Below are 26,690 nucleotides of genomic sequence, written 5' to 3' on the forward strand. Positions count from 1 at the left end.
AAACTTCAATCCCATCATGGGCACAAAAGCATACTAAAACAAACTATAAACAAGTAAAATTCTTTATTTAAAGTACATTTTTTTTTTTACAGGGAGAAAAGTTTCTTTAAAGCACGTTTAAAAAGTGCTCCTTATCCCTCTCCTGTAAAATAATTCAATTTTATAAGAAGTAAAACTAAAAGGCTATTCCTTTTAAACATTTATTTTTCTCTTAGGAAAAAAGCCTAAATGCAGCTAGAACACTGACTTTAATCATTATCAAGCCTAATTTTGCCTCTGTTGGCAACATAAACAGCGACATGTTGACAAACATGAGTTTTAAAAAGTAAAGGAATTTCATGGGCGCCTGGGTGGCTCAGTTGGTTAAGCGACTGCCTCCGGCTCAGGTCATGATCCTGGAGTCCCGGGATCAAGTCCCGCATCAGGCTCCCTGCTCAGCAGGGAGTCTGCTTCTCCCTCTGGCCCTCCCCCCTCTCATGCTCTCTCTATCTCATTCTCTCTCTCAAATAAATAAATAAATAAAATCTTAAAAAAAAAGTAAAGGAATTTCAAATCAGAAGATTTCATTTATAGCTTACCAATCACATCCTCTTAACTGACAAAAATAGAGTCTGCTATAGGACAGTTGCCATCTACTCAAATGGACATAATCATGGCTTTTTTCATTTAAGATTACCTGAATTAAAAGATCCACTTCCCCCAAACACAATAACCTCTTATTTTTATTTTTAAAGATTTACTTAAAATATAAACTATTTAGTGCCTGATTTTAAAAATAAAATATAAAGGCTAGCCCAGGGACAATATGGCCCTGCTTGAGAACCAGCCGGCAGCTCTGAGCAGTATTAGGAGCTCTGACGGTCTTGGTGGCCTTTATGAAGAAGTCTCATATTCTGTATGCTTTAATTTAAATAAACATCAATATTTAGTTCTGAAATTTAAGGACACAATCCACAAAATAAAAATCACAGTAGTGTTTTCTTCTGTTACAATGATGTAGTATATTAATTCCTCCATATAACCTACCTTTCCAGACAGGTAGAAATTACCTTTACAAAAATCCAGAACAAAATTACTCAGAAGATAGAAAACTCTTATTTGGAAAGCATTTCACAAGATTACATTGAGGTTGCACAGAAGACCCCAGTGATCACTAGGAAATCTACCACAGTCCAGTTTTTCCAACCCGAGGAGGTCCAAACTTTGGGGAACGATATGGCCACTTTCTGCTGCTGTCCTGAAAAATATTCGATCAAAACGAAGCTTACAAGCAGCAGATATTCCAAGATTAGAGTTCATCTGTGTATCCCATGTATACTGGCAATGCTTAGGTTTGCCCAAGAACTCCCAGACATCCAAAATGTTGCTGGGTAAACCACCACATCGGGTGACCTGAAATGAAAAAGAAATCTTTAAGATTCAGTCCTTTTTCTCCTCAACTAAAAAAGGTTTCACTATTATGTCTAAGTGCAACATTTCAAATCAGAACGTCACAAATTACTGCCCCAATGCAAGATTATGTATTAATATTAAATATATTATAAAATGTATTTTGCTGTATGGTAGTAAGTAGGTAATATAAAAATACCTAAACAGCCAGAGAGGTCTGGAATTTGCCCTTCTCTTCTGCCGTAAATAGATTCCTAAACTCTGGGTAGCCGATAAAACTTAAAAGGCTGGAAACTCACAGCCTCTGTTATTGCTATTAGTTTTTGAAAAATGAACACAAGTGAAAAGGAGGCAAAACTGTTACTCTATTTTAGTCTATAAATGTAGACGTATACCATGTATGTGATCGACTAAGGTCAACTGCCTTCAGTTTCATTTGAAATTTAGTATCAAATCCTCCTCCCTCTTCACACTCCAGGATTTTAAAAACACTTCACGGTGGTAAAATACAGGCATACCTCCTTTTATTGCACTCCACAGACACTGTGTTTTCTCCAAGCTGAAGGTCTGTGACACCACTGCATTGAGCAAGTCTGCTGGTGCAATTGTTTCCACAGCATTTGCTCACTTCGTGTCTCTGTGTCACATTTCGGGAATCCTTACATTTCAAACCTTCTTACTATTTCTGTATTGGTTACAGTGATCTGTGATCAGGATCTTTGATATTACTATAGTACTTGAGCCCATATGACGGTGAACTTAATGTTGTGTGTGTTCTGACTGCTCCACTGAGCAGGTTTCCTCTTAGGAAAAAAACCCAATGCAGCTTTTCCCTCTTCTCTCTCCCGCTCTGTGCCCTGAGACACAATACTGAAATTGAGTCACTTGTCTCCCACTTTAAATCGAAAGCTAGAAATTATTAAGCTTAAAGAGGAATGTATATCTAAAACCAAGATAGGCCAAATTGTAGGCCTCTTGCCCTACGCAGTTAGCCAAATTGTGAATACAAAGGAAAAGTTCTTGAAAGAAATTAAAAGTGCCACTCTGCTGAACACATGCATAGTGAAACAGCATTGCTGTTGATACGGAGAAAGTTTGAGTGGCCTAGATAGATCACACCAGGCACGACATTCCCTTAGGCCAAAGCCTCATCCAGAGCAAGGCCCTAACTCTCAATTCTATGAAGGATGAGAGGTGAGGAAGCTGCAGAAGGAAAGTCTGAAGGCAGCAGAGGTTGGTTCTGAGGTTTAAGGAAAGAAACCATCTCTGTAACACAGAAGTGGTAGGTGAAGCAGCAAGTGCTGATGGAGAAGCTGCAGCAAGTTCTCCAGAAGACCGAGCTGGGAGAGTTAATGAAGGTGTCTGCAACAGCACAACAGATTGTCAATGCAGATGAAGCAGCCTTCTATTGGAAGAAGATGCCATCTAGGACTTTTACAGCTAGGGAGGTCAGTGCCTGGCTTTGGAGCTTCAAAGGACAGGCTGACTCTTTTAGGGGTTAATGCAGCTGCAGACTTGAAGTTGAAGCCAATGCTCAGTCCCCATTCCAAAACTCCGAGGGCCCTTCAGAATGATACTAACTCTGTATGGAATTGTTCAATCACTGTATTTTACTCCTGAAACTAATATAATACTGTATGTTAACTGTACTGGCATTAAAATAAAAGCTTAATAATAAAAAAAGATTATGCTAAATCTACTCTGTGTTCTACAAGTGGAACAACAAAGCCCGGATGACAGCACATCTGTTTACAATATGGTTGACTGAGTATTTTAGGCCCACTGTTGAGACCTACTGCTCAGGAAAACAAAACAAAAAACTCCTTTCAAAATGTTACTGCTCACTGACAATGCACCTGTTCACCCAAGAGCTGGTGGAAATGGACAATGATATAAATGTTGTCTTCATGCCTGCTGACAGAGCATTCGCTATGCAGCCCACGAAGCAAGGAGTCATTTCCACTTTCAAGTCTTATTATTTAAGAAGTACATTTCATAAAACTATAGCTGCTGTATATAGTGATTCCTCTGATGGATCTGGGCAAAATCAATTGAAAACCTTCTGGAAAGGATTCAACATACTAGATGCCATTCAGAACATTCATGATTCATGGGAAGAAGTCAAAATATCAACATGAGCAGGAGTTTGGAAGAAGGTGACTCCCAACCCTTGTGGATGACTTCGAGGGGTTCAGGATTTCAGTGGAGGAAGTCACCGCAGATGTGGTAGAAACAGCAAGAGAACTAGAACTAGTGGAGCCTAAAGATGAGACTGACTTGCTACAATCTGATGATAAAACTTGAAATGATCAGGAGTTGCTTCTTATGGATGAGCAAAGAAAGTGGTTTCTTGAGATGAAATCAACTCCTGGTGAAAATTGTTGAAATGACAACAAAGGATTTAGAATATTATGTAAACTTAGTTGATAAAGCAGTGGCAGGGTTTCAAAGAATTGACTCCAATTTTGAAAGAAGTTCTACTGTGGGTAAAATGCTATCAAAAGGCATCGCATGAGCTGGTGCAGCCACTCTGGGAAACAGTATGGAGGTTCCTCAAAAAGTTGAAAATAGAGCTACCATACGATCCAGCAATTGCACTACTGGGTATTTACCCCAAAGATACAAATGTAGGGATCTGAAGGGGTATGTGCACCCCGATGTTTATAGCAGCAATGTCCACGGTAGCCAAACTGTAAAGAGCCAAGATGTCCATCGACAGATGAATGGATAAAGAAGATGTGGTATATATATACAATGGAATATTATGCAGCCATCAAAAAGAATGAGCTCTTGCCATTTGCAACAACGTGGATGGAACTGGAAGGTGTTACACTGAATGAAATAAGTCAATCAGAGAAAGACATGTATCATATGACCTCACTGATAATGAGGAATTCTTAATCTCAGGAAACAAACTGAGGGTTGCTGGAATGGGGGTTGGGGTGGGAAGGATGGGGTGGCTGGGTGATAGACATTGGGGAGGGTATGTGCTATGGTGAGCGCTGTGAATTGTGCAAGACTGTTGAATCACAGATCTGTACCTCTGAAACAAATAATACATTATATGTTAAAAAAAGAAAGAAGATAGTAGGAAGGGAAAAATGAAGGGGGGGGAATCGATGGGGGAGACGAACCGTGAGAGACTATGGACTCTGAGAAACAAACTGAGGGTTCTAGAGGGGAGGGGGGTGGGAGGATGGGTTAGCCTGGTGATGGGTATTAAAGAGGGCACGTTCTGCATGGAGCACTGGGTGCAATGCACAAACAATGAATCATGGAACACTACATCAAAAACTAATGATGTAATGTATGGTGATTAACATAACAATAAAAAATTTAAAGAAAAAAGGCATTGCATGGTACAGAGAAATTATGAAAGCAAGAGTCAAATCAATGCAGCAAACTTCATTGTCTTATTTCAAGAAATGGCTACAGCCATCCCAACCTTCAGCAACCACCACCCTGATCAACATCAAGGCAAGACCCTCTACCAGCAAAAAAGTTTATAACTGGCTGAAAACTCAGATGATGGTTAGCATTTTTAGCAATAAAGTATTTTTTAATTAAGGTATGTACATTGCTTTCTTAGACATAATGCCAGTGCACACTTTAAATAGACTCCAGTAGTATAAACGTGATTTTATATGCAGTGGGAAACTAAAAAATTTGTTTGACTTGTTTTATTATAATATGCACTTTATTACAGTAGTCTGGAACTGAACCTGCAATACTTCTGAGGTATGCCTGTATATGTAAAAGTTAGCACAGTTCTATGGCACTAAGTACATCCACGAAACTGTGCAACCATCACCACCAACCATCTCTAGAACCTTTTCATTTTCCCAAACTGAAACTCTGTACCCAATAAATACTAACTACCCATTCCATCCTCCCCTAGCTGGTAACCACCATTATACTGTCTGTCTGTATGACTTTGACTACTTCAGGAAACTCATAGGAGGAGTCATAAAATATTTGTCCTTCTGTAACTGGCTTATTTCACTTAGCGTAATGTCCAGGGTTTGTCCATATTGTAGCATGCTGTATTTCCTTCCTTTTTAAGGCTGAATGATACTCCACTGCACGCATATACATTGTGCTTATCCATGCATCTGTCAATGGTCACTTTGGTTGTGTCCGTGTTTTAGCTATTGTGGATAATATTAGCTGCTATGAACACAGTGCACCGATGCCTCTTCAAGACCCTGCTTTTGTTTTGGGTATACACCCCAGAAGTGGAATTGCTGGACCATATGGAAATTGGAGGAATCACCACACAATTTTCCACAGCAGCCATACCATTTGATATTCCCATCAGCACTGCACAAGGGCTCTAATCCAAATCCTCGCAAACGCTTGTTATTTTCTGGCATTTGGCTAATATTGATGCTAATGGATGTAAAGTAGTATCTCATGATGGCTTTGATTTACATTTCTCTAATGACTAGTGACGTTGAGCATCTTCTCTTGTACTTACTGGCCATCTGTATTTCTTCTTTGGAAAAATGTCTACTTAAGTCTTTTGCTCATTTTTAAATCAGGTGGTTTCTTTATTGTAGAAATTCTTCATGTAATATCAATATCATATTAATTATATTATTACTCACTCGTCATCTATAGGATTTGCAAATATTTTTTCCACTCCATGAGCTGCCTTTTCATTCTGTGATCATGTCCCTTGATGCACAAAAGTTTTTCATTGTGATAAAGTTCATCTTATCTTTTTTTTTTCTTGTCTATGCTTTTGGTGTCACATCCAAGAAGTCGTTGCCAAATCCAACATCATAAAGCTTTTCCCCTTTGTTTTCTTTTTATAGTTTTAGCTCTTACTTATAATAGGTCATTGATCCATTTTGAATAAACTTTCATATAGGGTATAAAGCAAGGATGCAACTTTGTTTTTCTGCATGTGAATATCGAGTTTTCCCAACACCATTTGTTGAAAAACAAGATTTTTCTTTTAAGCAGGTCAGTCAGTCAACCAGGTACCACAAAACAGCTACCATGAAGTTACTGATTTGCAAACAGTCCAATAGTTAGACTTTTTAAAAAATGATCTGTGTACAAGGGCACAAAATCATAAAGAGAAGCAGAGCACCACTTTATTTAGGATACTGCCTTCACTTCCGAGGTCCTGACAGGCTTTCATTTCTCATTTCACTTCTTCCTCTACTCCTGGAGCTTAGGACAGTGAAATGAACGTTTCAATTCACTTCTAATCTGATGTGAGTTCAGCCAGAGTTGGGGGAAAAGGCAAGGCCAGCTTACCATTTAATATGATCTAAGTCTACAGATCCTGAAAAATCCCAATGCGTCTCAAATGAACTAAGGGGAAAGAGACTTTGTTTCAGTCCTGGAGATGGCAGTACCAGGAAAAGGGGGTTAAAAAAAAAAAAAAAAAGCTGAAAAAAGAAAACTCAGAAGAGAGGTAGGGACAATTGTGATGGCCAAATCTTTCTGTTCTTTTCACCTTGCAACTCGAGATAACTGCAAATAAACTTAAATCTTTTCTTAACTCTTTCTCTATACCTCTTTTTAATCAACATATATTGTTCTGTGCTGTCTGTTTCAGATGCAGTATTTCTGTTTTCCCCCAATAATGGAAGCGCCCCTACTGCTTCTGCTTCCCCAGTGCCCAGGCCTACAGCACAGGCCAAGTATTTACTGAATTGCATTTGCAAGTCACTTACACATTGTAACAGCTTTGGTCAAAAGAAACCTAAATTAGTTTCTACAGCAATAATCTGCCCACAAGCCCAGAACTGACTTTGTCACTCACTTCATGATCCCTTAAATTTGTATCTCCTGCAAATATAACTGTAGCTGACTCTGGAGCCTCTTGCATTTTCTTTAAAACCGTTTTTAACTGATTCATTCGTTCCTTAGCATGCCCTCTGGTGCTCTCCAAATGAGAAGTCATAAGGCAAAGTTCATTTCCCGACACACTTGCCTGCAACAGGATAAACAGTTATAGTTTAAGTTAAAGTTCACTAACCACTAATGCTGAAAAATTTGATAACAGAATCGACCGATTATTCAACTGATTGGTATATATTTACCAAAGCAAAACTATATAACCAGCACTGTGCTCATATTTCTAGGTCAAGGTGTAACATGATAATCCTGCTCCCAAAGAAGACTACTTAGCAAACACCCACTACTACTTCAAGACCTAGCTCAAATGTCATCTCCACTGGAGTCCTTCCCCAATGTCCCCAGGCAATCAGTGGCTCCCTCTGCTATATTCCTATAGCATTTTAAGGTTCCCTTCACTGAATTACAGCATAATTATTTCTCTCCTACAAAGTATGGGTCATTTGAAAGCAAAGATGGTTGTTTTATTTTCTGCTATTACCAAGAGCTTGGCACATACGTACTCAAAAAAAGTCAGTTTAATGAATGAGAATCATTTACCATTTTGCAGTTAAGATACTAAAAATGCAGGATCTATTAATTATTTAAGCTAACTGCCTGCAGAATCAAGTCCAGATTCTTTCACACTGGGCATTCATGACCTTCCGTAATTTGGATCCAACCTATTTTACCAACTTCTTGTCACACTACCCCTTTTCATGCCCTCTATACCCAACTGAATATAATGTTCGTTTATACTTATATATGTCCTTTCTCATATACTTATATATATATACACACATCCTGCAATATACAATTTGCCAAAGTTTGCTCATGGTGGTTCTGCCACCTGGACTCTTCTTAACGCCCACATCTTACATATTTTTCAGGGCTCAATTCAAATACAAATTCCCTCATCAAACTTTCACTAAACAACCTAGCTAATCTCATCACAAGAAAAAAATTTTGTGACCGTGTACGGCAACAGCTGTTAACTGGATACTGTGGTGATCATTTTGCAACATATATATATCTATCCAATCATTACATTGTACACCTGGAAGTATACACTGTTGTGCCAATTATATCTCAATTAAAAACAACAACAACAATCTAGCTAACAGTTACCTCTAAACTTCCATGGCACATCATTACACCTCCTCCAGGGGCATTTATGCCTTTCCTTTATTTTAGTTACTATATACTACACTCTCTCCCTTGCTAATTTATAAGCTCTGGGAGAGTAAGATCTTTTGATTCATTCTTGTAAGCCTCAAGAGTTTAACAGAGTACCATATGCAACGCATTCAGGAAAAAAAAAAACATTTTAGGAAGCAAATGTGAACTGTTAGTAAATTCTTGAGTATTCTTAGGAAGATACCTAATGGGTCAGGATTTTATGTTTACAAATTTGTATTGAAATTTGTGTAAAAACTTAATTTACAATGTTCTTTAAGACTAAAAGAATGTAGAAGAGACAACATTTTTTCTAATGGCAATTAAAAAAAAAAAAAGATACCACAATGGAACTATAAGAAACAACTCAATCTTTAAAAAAGTCAATTTAAAAAAATTACTTACATACACACACAAAAGGTTTCTCATCATTTTTGTATTTGGAAAAGGGATAATCTCTTGGCTTTTAAATTTCACTCTCGATTTCTTCAACATTATAGCTGTGAAATATCCTTCTTCATGACCTTCAAATGTTTGTGGAAAAGAATTTAGGCTGAGAAGTCAAGAGTATTTGCAGTTTATCACAAGTTCCCCTAATGAAGGTTTTATAACAGGTACAGATACTTAAATGGATCTGAATCTTCAAAGTAAACTATTATTTCAAAATAGGTGAAGACAGCCAACTGAGTCCCTATGTTTACGCCCCCCCCAACATAGCTGGATATATCGAAGAAATATAAAAATGAAAAAGAATTCACATAAGTGCCAAAAATAGTTAATGCCAATATCAAGCAAGTAAATTTGAGAAATTTCTGAAAGGAAAGATGAGACTTACACTGAGCCAAACTAACATGCATTTACTTCTCACCATGCAAGCACCAGAAAAATTATAGTAAATGAATAAAAAATTTAGAAATGTATAAAATCATAAGAAGAGGAAAGAATAGAAGTAGAGGGGCAGTGAATAAAAGCTTCCAACTGTTTTTCAGAAAACAAACTAGCTGAAAAAGTGGAAAGTGATTTACTGGAGCAGAGGGAAACCAGAAAAAGAGGAAAGGGGGAGAAGGAAGAAACAAGGGAAGGAAAGGGAGGGCTAAGGAGGACAGCAGGTGGGCTAGAAAAATGGCAGTGTGCAAGCAGGTAGGGGAGGGTGAGTGGGACAGAGGAGAAAAGGAGAGAGGGAAAGAATTTTCCAGAACTGAAGGTCACAGTCCTCCAGTTTGAAAGTTCCTACACAAGTTCAGCACAATGGGAAAAAAAAAAAAAAAAAAAAGACCCAATAAAACAAGGAAGGAAACCAAGTTGGAGGAATAGCATGGTATTCAGAAAACAGAAATCTAAAACAGAAGAGTCAAAAAAAATCCCCAAAGAATGCAGAAAAATTGTCCCACAAAGACAGAAAGAAAAACAGAAACAAGAGATTACCTTCTCCTTAGCAACTGAGAATTTATTATAAATCAAAATTAAAATCACATACTATGTAAAAGTGAAAGTCAAAGAAAACACAAGATTTAGCCAACTATTATGGAATGTAGCCAGTGTGTGGTACATTAAATGCATTCAGTAAAAACAAAATAGGTGGAAAGTCAAAAAACTATTCAGGGCAAAAAACTAGGAAAAAACCCAAAATCAATTAAAAGGAATAAAAACAGACTTTTAGAAAAAGTATAACCAAAATGCACACTTATCACACTTAAAATTTTTAATAAATTAATTTCACTAAAAAATTACTCCAGGTCTCAAAATTTTGGCTAAAAATTTACATTTTCCTGAAAAACCATCCATTTCCAATACTTCTCACATATATTAAGCTGTAAAACATATTCTCCTATGGTTTTTCTAGTATCCTGTGTCTGGCTTACTTTTCTCAAACTTTTTTTATTTTTGCTTTTTTTTGTGTGTGCTCCTGTAGGCTAACCTTGATTTATCTCTTTCATTGACTGTTTTTCAAAGACAAAGACAATAACAGGAAAATTGTTACCTGTAATAATCTCATAACTACTTGCTCTCTTCTTTAGGTAGCTACAATACGGGGGAATAACTTCCTGTAGGAATACCACATCTGGGCTGTACCTAATTCAAAACATCAATTTATAATAAATCCCAGGTATACTATTTCATTTGCTGACACCTAGATTAGCAAAAAACCACAACATAAAAGAAACACAAAATTACTGCCCCCCTAGGGCACCTAATATTCAATGTTTATACTGATATTTGATAACTATAAAATGAGAAAGATCTGTGCTATTTAACAAATACTGTAAAGATCAAATTAAGTAAGAAAAACACACATCATAACACTTTCAAGTGAAAAGAACTGGAATCACTGACTACAGAAATCAGTATATGGAGAGCCTACAAGGGTCCCATACTCCATTAGATGCCTTAAAATTATCAGTCCTTGTGGAACAGTTAACCATGACGAGGAAACTGAGCTGCAGAGAGCTCCGGTGGTTCACAAGGGATTACAGAAGGTCATAGAGCCAGTGGGTAGCAGATACAGACCATTCTGATAATTTTACTTTCAGAGCAATAATTACATACAAAGTTTAAGTGAAACAGTACTAGAAAGCATCTAACAAAAATTAGTGTTCCCTCCCCACCTTGTCCACACTCTTGCTCTCAGAGGCAGTCACTCTCCATTCTTTTACATGTTTCTTCTGAGAGCTAGATTTTGAACTCAGATCAGATTCCAAAGCCCATGATCTTGACTGTTACCCTCTTTGTAGATAGGTAAGCCACGTTGCACGTTATCATGCTACCATTGAACCTAAGTAATAATACTTACAAAGTTAGATAGGAACACACCCCTCGAGCCCTCTCTGGCAGATTGTTTAGGTCCAGTCCATCAACATTCCAGGTAATGAGAGAGAACACGCTGCCATCTTCTTGCTGATTCCCTTCAGATGTACTGGCTTTAGAACTAACGGAATCAGTTGTCTCCTCATTCGTTAGGTCAACACTGGCAAGATTACAGTGAAACACAACTCTGCAAGTCATCTCTGATCAATTCTAAATTATTTTCTAACTATTTGTACTCCTCATCTTACAGATAAATAAATTTCAAAAGAACCCTAAAAGTATCTGCCTATAGAAGAGAAGTCATACAACTAAGGAAAAATAGATTCTTACGTGTTATCCAAATGTTTGCTCACTTACATAGTTAGAGCCAACTCAATATCCCTCAATGACATGGGTCAGTCACTAAAATGATTTTGTAAACTATGACCTGAAATTAGACTGTGTAGTGTAAGATTTCCATTTTGGATTCACTTTAAATCATATGTGAAATGTATGAAACATACAGAATAAAATCTCATTGTGAGTAACAGCTGCCATTTTTGTTAGTCCCCTCACTGAAAGGTGAAGTCTAACACCTCTCCCCCCGAACCTGGGCCTTACTGACTTGCTTGACCAACAGAATATGGTGGAAAGGAAATCCCAGCACTTCTGAGGCTTGGTCATATGAAACTTTGCAGCTTTCACTCAAGCCTTTTCGAACACCGTCTCCTGAGAGATCACCTAAGAGGTCTGACTACCCTGAGACTACCACACTGGAGAGGCCACACGCACAAGCTCCAGTCCATGGTCCTGACACCACCTCACACAATCCCCACCAAGGACAAACCATTATTAAAAGGTGACTGCCAAGCAGTTATATACCATACATAAATTTAAGAAATAGGTTTTTATATTTATAACTTTAATAAATTTAATGTCAGTATTTTAACTTTTTAATTAAAAAATTTTATTGAGATATAAATGACATATAACATTATATTCCTTTCAGGCACAATAAAACGATTTAGTATTTGTAAACATTGACATGTGACCACCACAATAAATCTAGTTAACTTATTATTTTAACTTATTTTGAAATAAAATCAGACTTTCAGTAAAACAGTAAAAAGATTTCTTTTCACCATTCACCCACATAAATGTTAACATTTCACATAACATTTACTTGCTTTGCTCTTTTTATTCTGAAATGTGTGCATAAATACCTTTGTATGTATTTCCTAGAAACAAGGACAGGCTTACCTGTATACCCAGCATTACTGAACATCAGATAGTTATCACTTATACAACAGTATTATGTAATTTTAAGACCTATTCAAATTTTGCCAACTGTGTCACAAACGTTCCAGTTTACCATTCTGGGATAGGGAACTCCTAATGGTCCCTCCCTTCCACCATTACTCAGCTGGATTCACATTTTTTCTGTGGGACTATTTCAGGGAATCCACTTCCTCTGTTTCCATGTCTTTTTTTTTTTTTTTTTTTTTAAAGATTTTAATTTTAAATAGGCTCTACACCGACCATGGGGCTTGAACTACAACCCCAACATCAAAAGTGGCATGCCCAACTGAGCCAGCCAGGCACCCCCTGCACATACTTTTTTTTTTTAAGTAGGCTCCACCCTCAAAATAGTGAGGGCTTGAACTCACCACCCTGCATCAAGACCCTCTGTTCCAATTTCTTTACTGGTTACAATTTAGGTTGCAACTGACAGAAATTAACTCAGGCTCCTATGAGCAAAATAGAGGAATTGAGAAGAAACAGAAACATGTCACAGAGCCAGGTATGGGAATGCAGCTATCCCTGAGGAAATGCAATCAAGGCTTTCTCTTATCTGACTCCACGGACTCAACCTCTCTTGGCTTCATTCTCCTTCTGCAGACCACCGTTCTCAGCTTTCCCCACAAATACTAGGTTAGCATGTGACCATTCCAGCTCCACAGGAAGATTCAGACTGAGCTCTCTTCCTCCCAGTCTGGAAATCCCAGGAGAGAGGATCTGACTGGCCAGCTTGAGCTAGGCGAATACTACAACATGGGAGGCAGAGCTCTATCACTGCGGATGGGGGACAATTCCTCCTTAAATAAGAGGCTAGTCAGGGAAGGGAGCCTAATGAAAGGATCTTACTACATCTGTAAACTGGTGCAGCTGAAAAGATCATAGGGAGAAAAGTGTCTTCACTATGAACAGTTAACTCCACAGGTTGCCCATATATCTGGGAGAACTTTATATACATTTACTGAGAGATTATATGCCAAATATTGTACTAGACTTTGGGAAATTAACAATGTATAAAACAGATACTGACTTGGCCAAATGGGTAGTTTAGTGGGAGACAAAATATTAAACAGCAATTACAACATAAACTAAGTTACTATGACTGGGATCATGCAGGATGCTGTAAGATTACCTACAAGGGGAAACCCACCCAGACTTGAGAGATCAAGGAATGCTTCTTGGGAGATAAGTCCTGTCTAAGATGGGCCTTCAGGTAAATAGGACTTAGCATGGAAAGAGTCGAACAAAAGGTTCTAGGCAAAGGTAATAAATGATGTGGGAAACAAAGGCAAAAGAACAGTTAAATTTCCTTACTACCTACAGCCCGTTGACAAGTCCTTGAAACAGGCAGAGTGACCTTCCTCTAGGGGCTCAGCTGCGTTGATGTTAATACTTTGCTAAGGTCCAAAGTCAATCTCAGCCGAACTCCCCAGGATCCTGTAAGTCAACTTCAACGTATAAAAAATACCCTTGGAAACTTCCTCTATCTCTACCATCCTCCCCCAAGCTACATGGTGGCAATCGTCGTCCCCCAAGCATATGGCCCACCGATACTCATCTGAAGGGTCTCATGACTGAGTTTTTACTAGACAGTAATAGATGACCTTTTCCTAATAGCTAGCCCCCTCAAGGTCCTGGAAACCTTGCTCCAAAATACCTTGGAGGCTTGTGCTGTCCCCAACCCCCTCCCAACTTGAAAGCGTACAATGGGCCACTGCTCCCAGCGCAGCTCTTCCCGCCCAGGGGTCCTGTGCCCGTGCTGTAACAAAACCACCTTTTTTGCACCAAAGACGGCTCAAAAATTCTTTCCTGGGAGCCTGCGCGGCTCAGTCCGTTCCGGGGCTGCCTTGGGCTCCGGTCATGATCTCAGAGCCCTGGGATCCATCCCCGCACCTGGCTCTCAGCTCAGCCGGGAGCCTGCTTCCGCCTTTGCCCCTCCCAGCGCTCATGCTTGCGCGCTCTCGCTCGCTCGCGCTCTGCAACAAAATCTTAAAAAAAAAAGAGTTCTTTCTTGGCCGTGGGCTCCAAACCCCGACCGTTTCTACGTCAATAAGTAACTTTACAAAGGACGCAAGGCAAGAGAAAACGCCCACTGGAGAGAGCGAAAGTTGGATGCCCCGTAACAACGGCGGCGTAGGAAAGAGGGGGTGAGGGGGCCCAACCCGGAAAGACGGGCAGGGGTCAAGCCGCGGGCCCGTGCAAGGCAGCTGGCCGGCCCGAGCAGCGCAGAGACTAGCACTCCGGCGGCCGCGGGCAGGGAATGAATGAACGGCCCAGGAAGCCGCGCACTCCCCGGGCCCCGCTCTTCCACAGCGCGCTCCGCCTCCCTCCTCCGGCCTGTCGGAGGGGTCTCCCTCCCCGGCTGCGGCGCACGCGGAGAAGCCCCCAGCCCCGCGCCTCCGCCCGGCCGCGCGCCCCCTCACCAGGACTCGGGCCCCGCCGCCGTGTGAGGGCGGCTCTCCGCGGCGCTCTCCCGCCCGGGCGGCTCGAAGAAGGAGTTCAGCGCTCTCTGAAAAACACACACAGCCGTGAGACCCGGGCGCCCCCCGGCCCGAGGTAAAGAGGACGAAGAGAGCGGCGAAGCCTACTTCCATCTCCCAGTCGTTCTCGGCCAGGTAGCACTGCGCCACGGCGGCGTCGCAGCTCGCGACCGAAGCGAACTCCACACACAGCAGTCGCCGCTTCTTCACCTCGGGCTCGCCGTCTGCCCGCTCCGCCTCCGAGCCGCTCGGCCTTTCCATCGGCTCGTCCCGGCCCCACCGCGCCCCTCACCAGGGCGGGAGGGCGGACGTTCCATCTGCGCAGGCGCCCGCCGCCCCGCGCACACTCCTCAACCGCCCGGCCGGAAACGCGCTCCGCCCCCGGAGGGCGATAGGCGTGGCTGCGCCGCGGGAGAGGCGGCCGGGGCGGGGCGGGGCCCACGGCGCGTGCGCGGTCACAACGGGGCGGGGCGGGGCGCGACGTCGGAGCGCGAGGCGCTGGGGCGCTGGCGGCGGGGGCGCGAGCAGCCGGCGGCCGAGCGCCCAGCGGGCGGGGAGGGCGCGGCTTTCCTCGCCCCGCTTGTCCTTGCTCGTTCGCGGACGTCGGGCCCCCGCCCCCCGGCTCGCCCGGGCGTCCTTCCTGCGTTGTGCCCGGGAGCCGCGGCGGCCCACGATGAGCTGCCTGACGCAGAATGTGCGGGAGCTGATGAAGGCCATGACCCGTGTCCCCGGTTTTGATAGAGTTTTGGAAAAGGTATTGGGTGGAAGCGTTGGCTTCTACAGAAAGCACGATGCTGGGTGCGGGTTGCGCGGAATTGGTGTCTCTCGCCCGATTCTGTTGGACTGCCGCGGCAAATGCACCGACTAGTAATGACCGCGTGTCAGGCCAAGCGCGTAGCGTGTTTCGCGGGAACGGACATAACTGAGTTCAGATCTGCCTCGATTTACCGTTGGGTTCCTTCCGGATCAGACCCACTGCCGGTTGAAAGTATGCTAAGTAGAAAGTGCATGTACTACGCCTGGCCTGCGCGGCTTAGCTGCGCCAGTGTTGAGGGTGCGCAGGTCACTTCTTAGCCTGCAGCTGGGCAGAATCGTGCAACAGCGCCTGTTTCGTAAAAAGTGTTGAGTATCTCCTGTAGTTTACTGAGGACTGTACTGCAGCTGAGAAGGGAAATGGTTGTATAGGTACAGAACTTTGTTTTCTTTGTTGTTGTTGTTGTTTGCTTTTAGAGAGAGGGCACGAGGGGGAGAGAGAGAACCTTAAGCAGGCTCCGGGCCCAGTGCGGAGCCCGAGGCGGGGCTCGATCTCCCGTGAGATGCAGCCTGCCGGGCGCTCTGGGATCATGACCTGAGCCGAAGTCGAGAGTCCGAGGCTTGACCCACCGAGCCACCCAGGCACCCCTAGTTAAAGAATAATTTTGAGTGTAGTCGCTCACCCTCCTGCTGTAGCCTGGGGCTGGCTGGGAGCTACCGCCAGCTCACTGCCACTGCCCGGCATGTTGAGAGCGTGGTGGTGTATGACTAGCTTGGGAAAAGATCCAAATTCAGAATTTGAAGTTTCTGTTGGATGTGTAATGCTGTCACACCATCGTAAAGTTGAAAAATCTTACACCAAACTGTCATAAGTCAGGGAATGTTTAAATGATTATCAGTTGTGAAGACAGAATTGCTTGGTTTCAGAGGGGAAAGGACTTTAGAGTTCGAGCCTTCAACAAACAGGTACCCCTAGTGCTCTGACGAAGAGAGTAAGAGACAGTGTCTACACTTAAGATGCACTTGCCTGGACGCCTGGGTGGCTCAGTCGGTGAAGCGTCTGCCCTCGGCTCAGGTCATGATCCCGGGGTCCTGGGATGGAGCCCTGCATCGGGCTCCCTGCTCGGCGGGAAGCCTGCTTCTCCCTCTCCCACGCCCCCTGCTTGTGTTCCCTCTCTCACTGTGTCTCTGTCAAATAAATAAAATCTTAAAAAAAAAAAAGATGGACTTGCAACCTCGAGGATTAGAAAATAAGTAATCGCAGTAAGGTAGGAAAGCCAAGTTCCAGGTAGAGTGGTACTACCTGGAGTCAGGCAGGGTTGGTGTCTGTCCGTGTGGCGCATGAACAGACTAGCCCAGATTCCTAGTTTTCAGTGTCTTTGTAGAAATCATGTTATGTAGGATCATTTATAAATAAGCATGAATAACAGAAGCCCTTGGTTATGTCAGATTTGGAAGACATTAACCTAAGAACTTTTAGGTTTTTTCTAAATATTTTAAAGTATGCATGCCTGTTCCCCCCCCCTTTTTTTTTTCTTCTTAGAGAGGGAGGGGGGTCAGGAAGAGGCTGAGGGAGAGGGAGAGAATCTTAATTAAGCAGGCTCCATGCCCAGCACAGAGCCAGATGTGGGATTTGATCTCACAACCCTGAGGTCATGACCTGAGCCAAAATCGAGAGTCAGACGCTTTACTGACAGAGCCACCCAGGCACCCCTGCTTGTTTTCCTTCTGATTAGGAAAGAGTATTGGGAAATTGCCAATACGTAATTTAAAAGTGGAGTTTAAACACAGACCAACTGCCGTCATTTGTAAGAAGAATGTAGGCTGTTGGACCAAAGTCTTCCTCCTGGAAACAACATTTGGGCTATATTTTCAACATGTAAGTAACTTTCCCTAATTATATCCAAGGGCTTTTGTGAAAAACATAGGAAATAATACTTAGACAAATGTATTTAATGTTTTCAAATAGCAAACACTATAAAATCCAAGGATATGCTACTTTTTAACAGTAACTTTTTGAGAGAGATAATATGCAACAAAAGAAGCATTGGAAGCAGGGGAAGAGTGTTCCAGGCAGGGGAACAGCAAACGTGAAGGCTCTGAGACTTTTAAACACCGTGTACTTGCGGCAATTCCAGAGGAATCCCAGGCGGGTGAGCTGGAGGTGAGATCTCACATACGGCTTCATTGTTACTGTAAGGACTTCGGTTTTTACTTCAAGGGGTTTGCACAGAAGACTGACAGAACTTGACGTGTGGCTGGGGCAGTCCCATTGCTAATGAGCGAGCAGACACAAGGCCGGCCAGGGCGGGAGCAGGAAGGTGAGGGGGAAGGCAGCTGCCACGGCTGGAGAAGTGACAGCTTGGGCCACAGTGGCAGGGTGAGGAGTCGTGGATGGGGGCTAGGGATGTGACTGGGTCCTGGCCATGTCGGAAGATACAGCGGACAGGGTTTGCCGATGGAGGGCGAGTGAGGACAGAGGAGTGAGAACTCCAGGCTGGGGGCACCTTTCCCTCTCAGGCTGTTTGTCCCTCGAAGACTGTCTAGCCAACAACTATCTGAGATTGCGCGTGGCTTGCATCGCTCACTAGACTTCTCGCTTTCTCCCCCTGCCCCGCCCCCCAGAGTTACACTGCCTACAGCTTGAGCACTAGTATTCGTATGCTCAGAAAGGAACCAGACTGCAGAAGGTTATGCGGGGGATCTGATCCGATCACCTTCAGAAAGGCACCTGCTCATTCAGTTTGTTCAGGCCTCGCAAACGAAGCAGAGTTTAATTCGGATGGCGAGAAGAGCAGGTGGGCTGTGGTCTGTTCCAGTAATGACATTTATGTTGAGTACGCTGAGCCAGACGCCGTATTAACAGTTTACCTACATAGTTCGTGTAGTCCTGACCATGCTGGGAGGTAGGTACTCTATGCAGGAGACAATTGAAGCTAACTTTCCCAAGGCCTTACAGCTAGGCAGTGGGGTCTAATCCCGTGTCCGCTCCAAAGCCCTTGCTGGTGACAGTCTGTGATAGTGCGTAATGTTAGAGAACCTGTCCTCTAGCTTGCAGGGTGAAGCTGAAAGCAGGTGTGGCCTTGGGTAGTCTTGTGAGGCTGAGTGATCAGTTGACCCTAAGACTCCGGTGGGCCCTGGAAAAGAAGCCAGCAAACTGTTGGTGGAGTGGCCAGTGGAGGAGGAGGAAACCCAGAAGGTGGGCTTGGGAGTTAGGGAAGGGCCAGGAAGCACTGAGAGGGGCTGAAACGTATCCATTGAGTTTAATAGGTCATTCAGGGACTGAATTTAGTAAGAGAGACAGTTCCAATTGGGCAATTTTAAGAAAGATCCATGTGAAACTATACAAACCGACTTGCAGTTGGATGGCTGTGTTCGAGTCACAGCTTTAACAGGAAGGATGAGAACTCAAGTGTTCTGTGACACGCCAGGCCTTGCTCTCGTTGCTCAGCTTGAAGGTTATCTTAATCTTGACAGAACCTACGAGGACAGTGCTGCTATGTCCACTTTACAGGGGGGAGACCTCGGTGAAGGATCCGGCCCGAGTGCTCCTCACCATCCCTCTACAGCCGCCCGTGTTAAAGACACACGCACGCTGCACACCCGAGCTGCGGGCCTGCCCCCGCAGCGTGACCCGCGCAGGCCCTGAACATAACTGTGCACGTTCACACACTGTCCGCAGACACCTCTTCTGGTATCTGCACCAGGTCGCCCAGGAAATCAGCAGTGTCTGTCATCAGGGCAAACTGATGCCAGACAGTTTGCCAACAGCCTCTTGCACAAATACATGAAACTCTCGTTCTCTGTGCTTTTGCGTGTACGTGTGGTCCTCAGCCTCCTGTCTTGGGGGACTCCTGTTTTCATATACCCACATGTTCTCATGCCGTGGCCCACCCTGCTTTGGGCCCGGCACAGACACCCTTACCGAGCCGGAGACCGACCGACCTTCATCCGCCAGCAGGCGGTCTGGTGAGCTAGTCCACAGGGATCAGCAGCAGGCACAGTGACAGCGGTCTCTTAAGGACAGAGCGAGCGGACACATCAAGCAAGGCCTGAGGAGAATTCTGGGGTCTGGACAGAGCTCCTGCTAGGGACCACCTCCTTCACTGCTGTTGATTACTGGGCATCCCTTCTGTCTTTACTGAAAAGGTAGAGGAGGAAGGGGGAGACTGTCACCTCAGGTATGCTATGTGTAATGGAATTGGAGCCTAGGTGTTTGGGTGAGAGGAGGAGGGCGCCATGCCGCATGAGTCACATAGACTCAGGTGAATGCATGAGGAACGGGGAAGACACAGTTCATTGCAGGCCTACAGAAAAGGGAGAGATGATTGTATGTGCACATACATAATTTTTATGATAAACCAAGGAGCCCATGGGTCAGACCGGGCTGAACCACAAAGGTTCTTGTTAACCTCCTGCAGCTGCCTGGCCCGTGGGATCCTGGGAATGGAATGCATCCGGGCAGTTAATTCTCTGTATTGTTGGGGCCACAGCAAATATATTCCTGACCCCACTGCATCATAAAAGGCTTTCTTGCCATCCTCCCACAAGACACCGAATGAATCGGGACCTACTTGTCTGCAGCAGTCCAGGTGAGATGTGAAGGGAGGGCATTTTGCATAGTGGTTAAACCTGAGGTGTCGGAGTTCAAGGAAGATAAAAATGTCGACTTCACAGATGAGTGAAGGTGGAAATAATGCATGCAGGGTTGCTGAGTATGGCCCCTAACACAAAGTTAAACAAGTGTGTCCCCTGTAGCCCATATCTTAACTGAGACTGAGATATTTTTCTTTTTTTTTTTAAACAGTATTCTCCTCATACCCCCATTCTTCATCAAAGAGAAGTTAGCTCTCCGTTGGTCTCTTCCCCAACAAGATTATTAATTAGCTTTGGGAGGTTGGCTAAGACATTCCCTTTGTTAGCTCCCATTGGCTGAATTCCTTTATTTTATGTAGGGAGACGAGAAATGGCAACACATAAAATCATTTCTCTTGCAGTTATCAGGGTGACCGTCACAGAATGATCTCTCTTCCAGTATATACTTTAAACCACTCTTGTACAGGAGTGTGTCCTTTGGCCTTTCAAGTTGGGAGAAAGAAAAAGTTAAAAATTGTATTCTGCAGTAGAAAGTTAACATTTGTATTACCTCCTGTCATCTCAGTTAAAGTTAGATAATCAAGTGGGACTTTAACAACTAACCTCTACTAAACACACCACACCTTTACATTGCACCAAACTACCTTTGGTGTCTGTGAGGCTCCCTATTTAGTTCTCTTCCCTGAGCTGCCTGGCTTCCTTCCCCATTTTCACTTGCCTCACTCTTCCCGGCCTGTCAGGATTCAGTTGTCATTCCCCAGGAAGCCTTTCCTAATGTCTGTTCTCTGAAAACACATACTTTTGTAAGTTAGATATCCTTCTAGCAACTTGTATTTATTCTGTCTCTAGGAAGTCCGTCCCCCATGTACTCACCTCTCTCTAGGTTGTGAACCCCTTAGGAGCAGGGATTGGATTTCATTCATCTTCACATTGCCAGTGCTTGCTATACTCATGTAAATGCCCAAATAAGGGGAGTTTACGCCGTGGTCCTGCTTGATGTGTCTGTTTATGAGGACATCCTGTGGCTAGATCATTTGTTGTATGAATACACTTGATCCTATTCTAGTATTTACTTGCCACTGATGTACCTGTTAGGTAAAACAGGACATAAAATTGTTTAGGATGATTTTTATTGTATGGCTCTGTTTCTGTTTTACTTCAGGGCCTAGTTTTCGGGAATAAACAACAGCAAAACCCTAAAGTTGGGCTTTTGAAACTCCAAAGTGTGTTCCTGGTGGGAGCCATTAAAGGCCAGTGTATATCCAGAGACTTCATAGTTAGTGTTGAGGGAGACCTGAAGACAGACCTAGATCTAAATCAGTTCTGTCACATCATAAGTGACCCCAACAACAAACCACTCTGAATTTAAGTTACCTACAAAATGGAAATTATCCCTTCCTTATTATGTAGCATATGTTAGTGTCCGGCTCAGCGCCCAGCATAGGAAAATGCTCAAGTAGCATTTAGGTAGAATCTAACCATTTAATGCTTGAGACACTTTCATGCAGTTCTTTTTCATTAAAATACTATAAATGGGCAGGGCCTTAAAAGCCGCAGTTCAACTCTGCTGGATTCTATTGTTAAGCTTTTTATATTAAAATGGGTTTATGGTATAAGTTTGTTGACTCTGGTAACTCACTGAATTACTGAATTTCTTCCAGTCTGTTTTTTAAATTGTTTAAACCATTCATTACAAAGTCATTATAAAAATTATTCTCTGCAAAAACTAGGGAACATCCAAATCACAGGGACCAGCTAGCTCTGTTGGTCCACAATTTCTTTTTTTTTTTAAAGATTTTATTTATTTATTTGAGAGAGAGAGAATGAGAGACAGAGAGCATGAGAAGGAGGAGGGTCAGAGGGAGAAGCAGACTCCCTGCCGAGCAGGGAGCCCGATGCGGGACTCGATCCCGGGACTCCAGGATCATGACCTGAGCTGAAGGCAGTCGCTTAACCAACTGAGCCACCCAGGCGCCCCTGTTGGTCCACAATTTCTGTGGAGACATTAAGAGATGTCAGGTTGTCACACATAAGGCTGAAAAGCTCAGAATATTTCTGCAGGGTGGAGATTAACAAAAACTCTTTCCCTAAATATTCCTTTTTCTTTAAGAAGAATTTACATATGGGTTAATTTCTATCACAGATATTGGTAACATTTGAATTTCTAATCAACTTCTTTGGGATGACCTAGTTTAAGATTTTATTTTTAAGCAATCTCTACACCCAACGTGGGGCCTGAACTTACAACCCCGAGAGATCAGGAGATGCATGCTCTACCGACTGAGTCAGCAAGGCACCTCTGGAGTGACTCCATTTAATCCAGTGATAATTCTTGATGGGCTGTTTGGGCTTTCTTAATACCAAAGAATGGTCAAAAAAATTTTATTTTATTTTTTTTGCACTTAGGTGACTCTCGTCTCTGCTGCCCCTGGGAAAGTGGTTTGTGAAATGAAAGTAGAAGACGACCACACCAATAAATACGGCACTCTCCATGGTGGTCTGACGGCCACCTTAGTGGATAACGTATCAACAATGGCTCTGCTGTGCACTGAACGGGGGGCACCAGGAGTCAGTGTGGATATGAACATCACGTATGTATCCAGACTGTACTACAAGTAACTTTTTTTAATGTGAAAACTCACTTCAAACAACTGAGACTAAATACCTTTATAACATAAATACAATCAGGGGTGCCCTGAGCTGGTCACCCTGAAATGTACCTATCGATGGGCCCTGAAAAATCCCACAGCCTTAGAATCTACCAACTAGAGGAACTCATTTCCACATCAGGAATAAAGGGGCAATGACCTAAACATTCCAAACAGCAAACATTCAGTTCCTGTTATGTATACGGGGCGGGGGGTAAAGCATCACAGACTCACGGCCTGGAACTGTTCCAGTCCTTACAGCTGCCACTTGTCCGGAGGTCTTAGGGCTGTACTGAGTGCCTAGAAAAAAGCCTGAATAGAACTCAAAGAGAAGTTGGATAAGCCTTCATAAAGTATACAGTGCCTTGTAACAAGGTGAACACAGGTGTCCAGTTTTGCAATCCTGTATGTTTCCTTGCAACCTCGAACGTGCTCTGCAGACATAAACTACATGATCAGGACGCAGCCCCCCAGAGGTCAGGCTGTCACCCACCACTGTGACAATGCCTGCAGGGGTCATCCGCTTTCCAGGGTGAGAAACTCGCTTCCAGCATCAACCAGTACCACTGCTGGTCCCACCAAGAGTGCAGCGCCCAGGGGTTTAGTTTCAAGACAACGGCTTTTTCCACCTACACAACAGAACAATGACTTTTGTTGGGGGGACAGGCAGCGATTGTGGGGGGGAAGCCAATGTTATGCAACATGAGGGCAATGGAAAGAATGTTATCAGATTTTTAAACAGTCTAAATCTTTTATTAGGCTACCTTAAGAAAGTTCAGCCCTTCTTTACCATAGGAATAAATTGAGGGTGCAATAAGCAAATCACAGGACAAGAGGCAGATGCTCTTGAAATTAAGATCTCCAGAGGTTCTGCTTATTGTGCCGGTGAGTACATTCTGCAGTCCTCACCTTAGTCCACCTGGTGAGGGGTCAGGCCAGCTGATGACTCCCATTTTGCCTCAGGAGCCTCTATTAAGAGCTGAGGTCTTCAAACAGCACTGCATCTCATGATCTTCTGAGATACTACTGCTCTCACAAGCCTAGAGAATTTTTAGTAAGTCAAACATAGTTTCCACAAATGTGTGGTCAAAGTATTGGTCACAATAAAGAACGGCCTGAGCTTCAAAAACTGACTTACATGAACAGAAACAGTCTCAAAGATTTACTGTAGATATTTCAAAAATAAATGAGTGACAGCTTATGACTAAGATAGGTAGGGAAGTGTCTCTTAAAAAATATATACAACTCATCACCAGGATTCTAAGGGCCTCATACCAGTTCTTGTAATTCTTATATTAAATTGTTTTGAGTGCAGTAAAGTGCAGAATTTACTCAAGTGCAGTTGAGTGAATCCTAAATACTGATATGACAAGATACAGTAGTCCCTTATTACCCCCCCCAGGGCTACATTCCAAGACCCCCAGTGGATGCCTGAGACCACAGACAGTACCCAACCCATTATATACACATATATATGCTTTTCCCTATACCTACATAGCTATGATAAAGTTTATAAACGAGGCACAGTAAGATTAACAACGATAACAGAACAAGTATTAACATGCTATGATGCTGTACGAATGTGGTCTCTCAGACTACCTTGTACTGTGCGCACCCTCCTAGTAAGGATGTGAGATGCAGTGCGTACATGATGAAGTGAGGGCAGTGACAGGCGGGGGTGCGGCATTAGGCTACTGTTCACCTTCTGACAGTATATCCGGAGGATCGTCCGCTTCCTTCTGGACCGCAGGTAGGGGGAATCTGCAGTAGAGACGCCAGGCAGTACTTCACCAGGGAAGCTCAGTAGATTAAATAAAAGCTGGGGAAAATCTTTCACCAGCCCCAAATAAACAGGAGGTGGGAAACTTAAAGGCGTGGGGGGAACACCTTCCCATATTTATGGGAAAAGAAACTTGTGTGGATATGGAATGGGAAAGATGAACTTGGTCAAGGACCAGCCATTCAAATTTGATAGGACAGAAAGCTTACTGATACTATTCCTAAGCTACTTTGAGGAGGAAAATAAGCAACACAAAAGAAGGCTGTCAAGAGGTGCACACAACTTCCCTTCTTAAAAAAATTGCTGTTAAAAATGTTTAAAAATTGAAAAAGTAAAAAATTATTTGCTGTTAACTATATTTAAATCTGTTTCCCTTCAAGGTACATGTCACCTGCTAAAATAGGAGAAGACATAGTAATAACAGCGCATGTTCTGAAGCAAGGGAAAACACTTGCATTTGCCTCTGTGGATCTGATGAACAAGACCACGGGAAAATTAGTAGCACAAGGCAGACACACAAAACACCTGGGAAACTAAGCCCAGCAGTTTGGCCCAGACACCCAGCAATAAAGACCAAGCGTAAATTTGACTTGAACAAATGTAACTTTCAAAATAAATTAGCACAACCAGAAATAGTTATTTTCTTTGGGGAAAATGACGAACCAAGTGGGACATAGGATGGGACTGTCTCCTATTCTTTATTTTAAACCTCTTCAGTTTGTTTATAATCTTATATAGATACTTGGACGAAAAAAAATCTTAGCTGAAAGGGTTTCTGAAAACTTAGTAAAGCAAAGAAGCCAGCAAGACCATTTTGAGATGAGATTACTTTAAAACTGAAGCCAGTATTAAGCTATGAGAGATATGGGAAGCAACTTTAAATAAATTTGGAAACACTATCCACAGTTAAATGCTGATTTATCCTTTGCTTGTCATGCTGCTCTCTGCTCAGAGGACAGAAGTAGACTTCCCAGGAGCAGTGGGCACACAGGGCGGGCACCCAGTTCTTAACTTCTAGTATTTCCCTCTAAAAGGAACCTGGGCTTTTTGGAGAAAAATAGCTGATTGCAGGACTGGGAGGCTGGGATAGGGAAATTGAGGTTAACATATCTTGTGCTTGAAAGTAAGCCAAGTGTTCAAGAAAATGGTTTAAGAGGATGCAAACTGCAGCACTGAGAAAAAGAAATTGTTCAATCACGTTATCACTGAGGTAGATAACATGGCAGAGACAGGAGGGCTCCTCATGACAGAGTGCTGCTCAATGTGGAGGAGAGGGGTAGATATTACCGTTTTGCAACTGTCACGTGGTTAGAACAGGGGCGCCTGGGTGGCTCAGACGGTTTGGCTCAGGTTGTGATCCCAGGGTCCTGAATCGAACCCCCCCCTCCCCAGCAGGGAGCCTGCTTCTCCCTCTGCCTGCTGCTTTCCCTGCTTGTACACTCTGTGAAAAATAAAATCTTTAAAAAAAAAAAAAAGATTGGTTACGGCAAAAATGAGAAATCATCAGTCGTGCTTCTGATAAAGAGCAGGGCATGTTCATGTTTCCCAGATTGCTTCTTAATTGCAAGGAGAAAAATTGTAACTATACAATGCAGAAACAGGACACCACCTTGACCAATCAAAATTAACATCAACCAAGAGCAAAGGGACAGTGCATTTCTGGATATTAACTGGAAAGAGTGAGGTCACTTGAATTGGGTACTGGCCAGAGTGCATAACCCCAAATTGAACCATGAAGAAACATCGTTCAAATGCAAAATGAGGAACACTTTCTATTTTAAAACATTAAGCCTACTCTACAAAAATGTCAAGGTCAGGGGTGCCTGGGTGGCTCAGCGGGTTAAGCATCTGCCTTCAGCTCAGGTTGTGATCCCAGAGTCTTGGGATCAAGTCCCACATCCGGCTCCTTGCTCAGCGGAGGGCCTGCTGCTCCCC

At 43.1% G+C, this 26,690-nt stretch overlaps 2 protein-coding genes across 3 annotated transcripts; one reads left to right on the forward strand and one right to left on the reverse strand.

Moving 5' to 3' along the window:
* Nucleotides 1-474: 474 nt before the first annotated feature.
* Nucleotides 475-15,277, reverse strand: TDP2 (tyrosyl-DNA phosphodiesterase 2). Of its 2 annotated transcripts, XM_021696908.1 has the most exons (7): nt 15,087-15,277; nt 14,922-15,007; nt 11,210-11,383; nt 10,400-10,491; nt 8,824-8,942; nt 7,169-7,339; nt 475-1,392 (listed from the first exon to the last, which is right to left on the reverse strand). In XM_021696908.1, exons 1-7 carry the CDS (start codon nt 15,237-15,239, stop codon nt 1,111-1,113), a joined length of 1,077 nt encoding a protein of 358 aa, XP_021552583.1. In that variant the 5' UTR covers nt 15,240-15,277; the 3' UTR covers nt 475-1,110. The 2 variants fall into 2 exon arrangements, with proteins under 2 accessions (XP_021552583.1, XP_021552582.1); XM_021696907.2 differs by lacking the exons at nt 14,922-15,007; nt 15,087-15,277 and adding an exon at nt 14,392-14,574.
* Nucleotides 15,278-15,473: 196 nt separating this feature from the next.
* ACOT13 (acyl-CoA thioesterase 13) lies at nt 15,474-25,382 on the forward strand. Its single transcript, XM_021697146.1, has 3 exons — nt 15,474-15,732; nt 22,734-22,918; nt 25,136-25,382. The coding sequence occupies exons 1-3, from the start codon at nt 15,652-15,654 to the stop codon at nt 25,290-25,292; spliced, it is 423 nt and encodes a 140-aa protein (XP_021552821.1). The 5' UTR covers nt 15,474-15,651; the 3' UTR covers nt 25,293-25,382.
* The last annotated feature ends 1,308 nt before the right edge of the window (nt 25,383-26,690 follow it).

The sequence above is a fragment of the Neomonachus schauinslandi genome, chromosome 8 (assembly GCF_002201575.2).
Source record: "Neomonachus schauinslandi chromosome 8, ASM220157v2, whole genome shotgun sequence".
Classification (NCBI taxonomy): domain Eukaryota; kingdom Metazoa; phylum Chordata; class Mammalia; order Carnivora; family Phocidae; genus Neomonachus; species Neomonachus schauinslandi.

What these genes read in the sequence shown, in the direction of transcription:
- ACOT13 (XM_021697146.1), top strand. Translation starts at nt 15,652, where the DNA reads ATGAGCTGCCTGACGCAGAATGTGCGGGAGCTGATGAAGGCCATGACC. An exon ending in TTGATAGAGTTTTGGAAAAG is followed by an intron (nt 15,733 to 22,733) that starts GTATTGGGTGGA and finishes TTTTGCACTTAG; the next exon opens with GTGACTCTCGTCTCTGCTGC. An exon ending in AGTGTGGATATGAACATCAC is followed by an intron (nt 22,919 to 25,135) that starts GTATGTATCCAG and finishes TTTCCCTTCAAG; the next exon opens with GTACATGTCACCTGCTAAAA.
- TDP2 (XM_021696908.1), bottom strand. Translation starts at nt 15,239, where the DNA reads ATGGAAAGGCCGAGCGGCTCGGAGGCGGAGCGGGCAGACGGCGAGCCC. An exon ending in GCGGCGGGGCCCGAGTCCTG is followed by an intron (nt 11,384 to 14,921) that starts GTGAGGGGGCGC and finishes TAATCTTGCCAG; the next exon opens with TGTTGACCTAACGAATGAGG. An exon ending in GAAACCTTTTGTGTGTGTAT is followed by an intron (nt 7,340 to 8,823) that starts GTAAGTAATTTT and finishes ATCCTGTTGCAG; the next exon opens with GCAAGTGTGTCGGGAAATGA.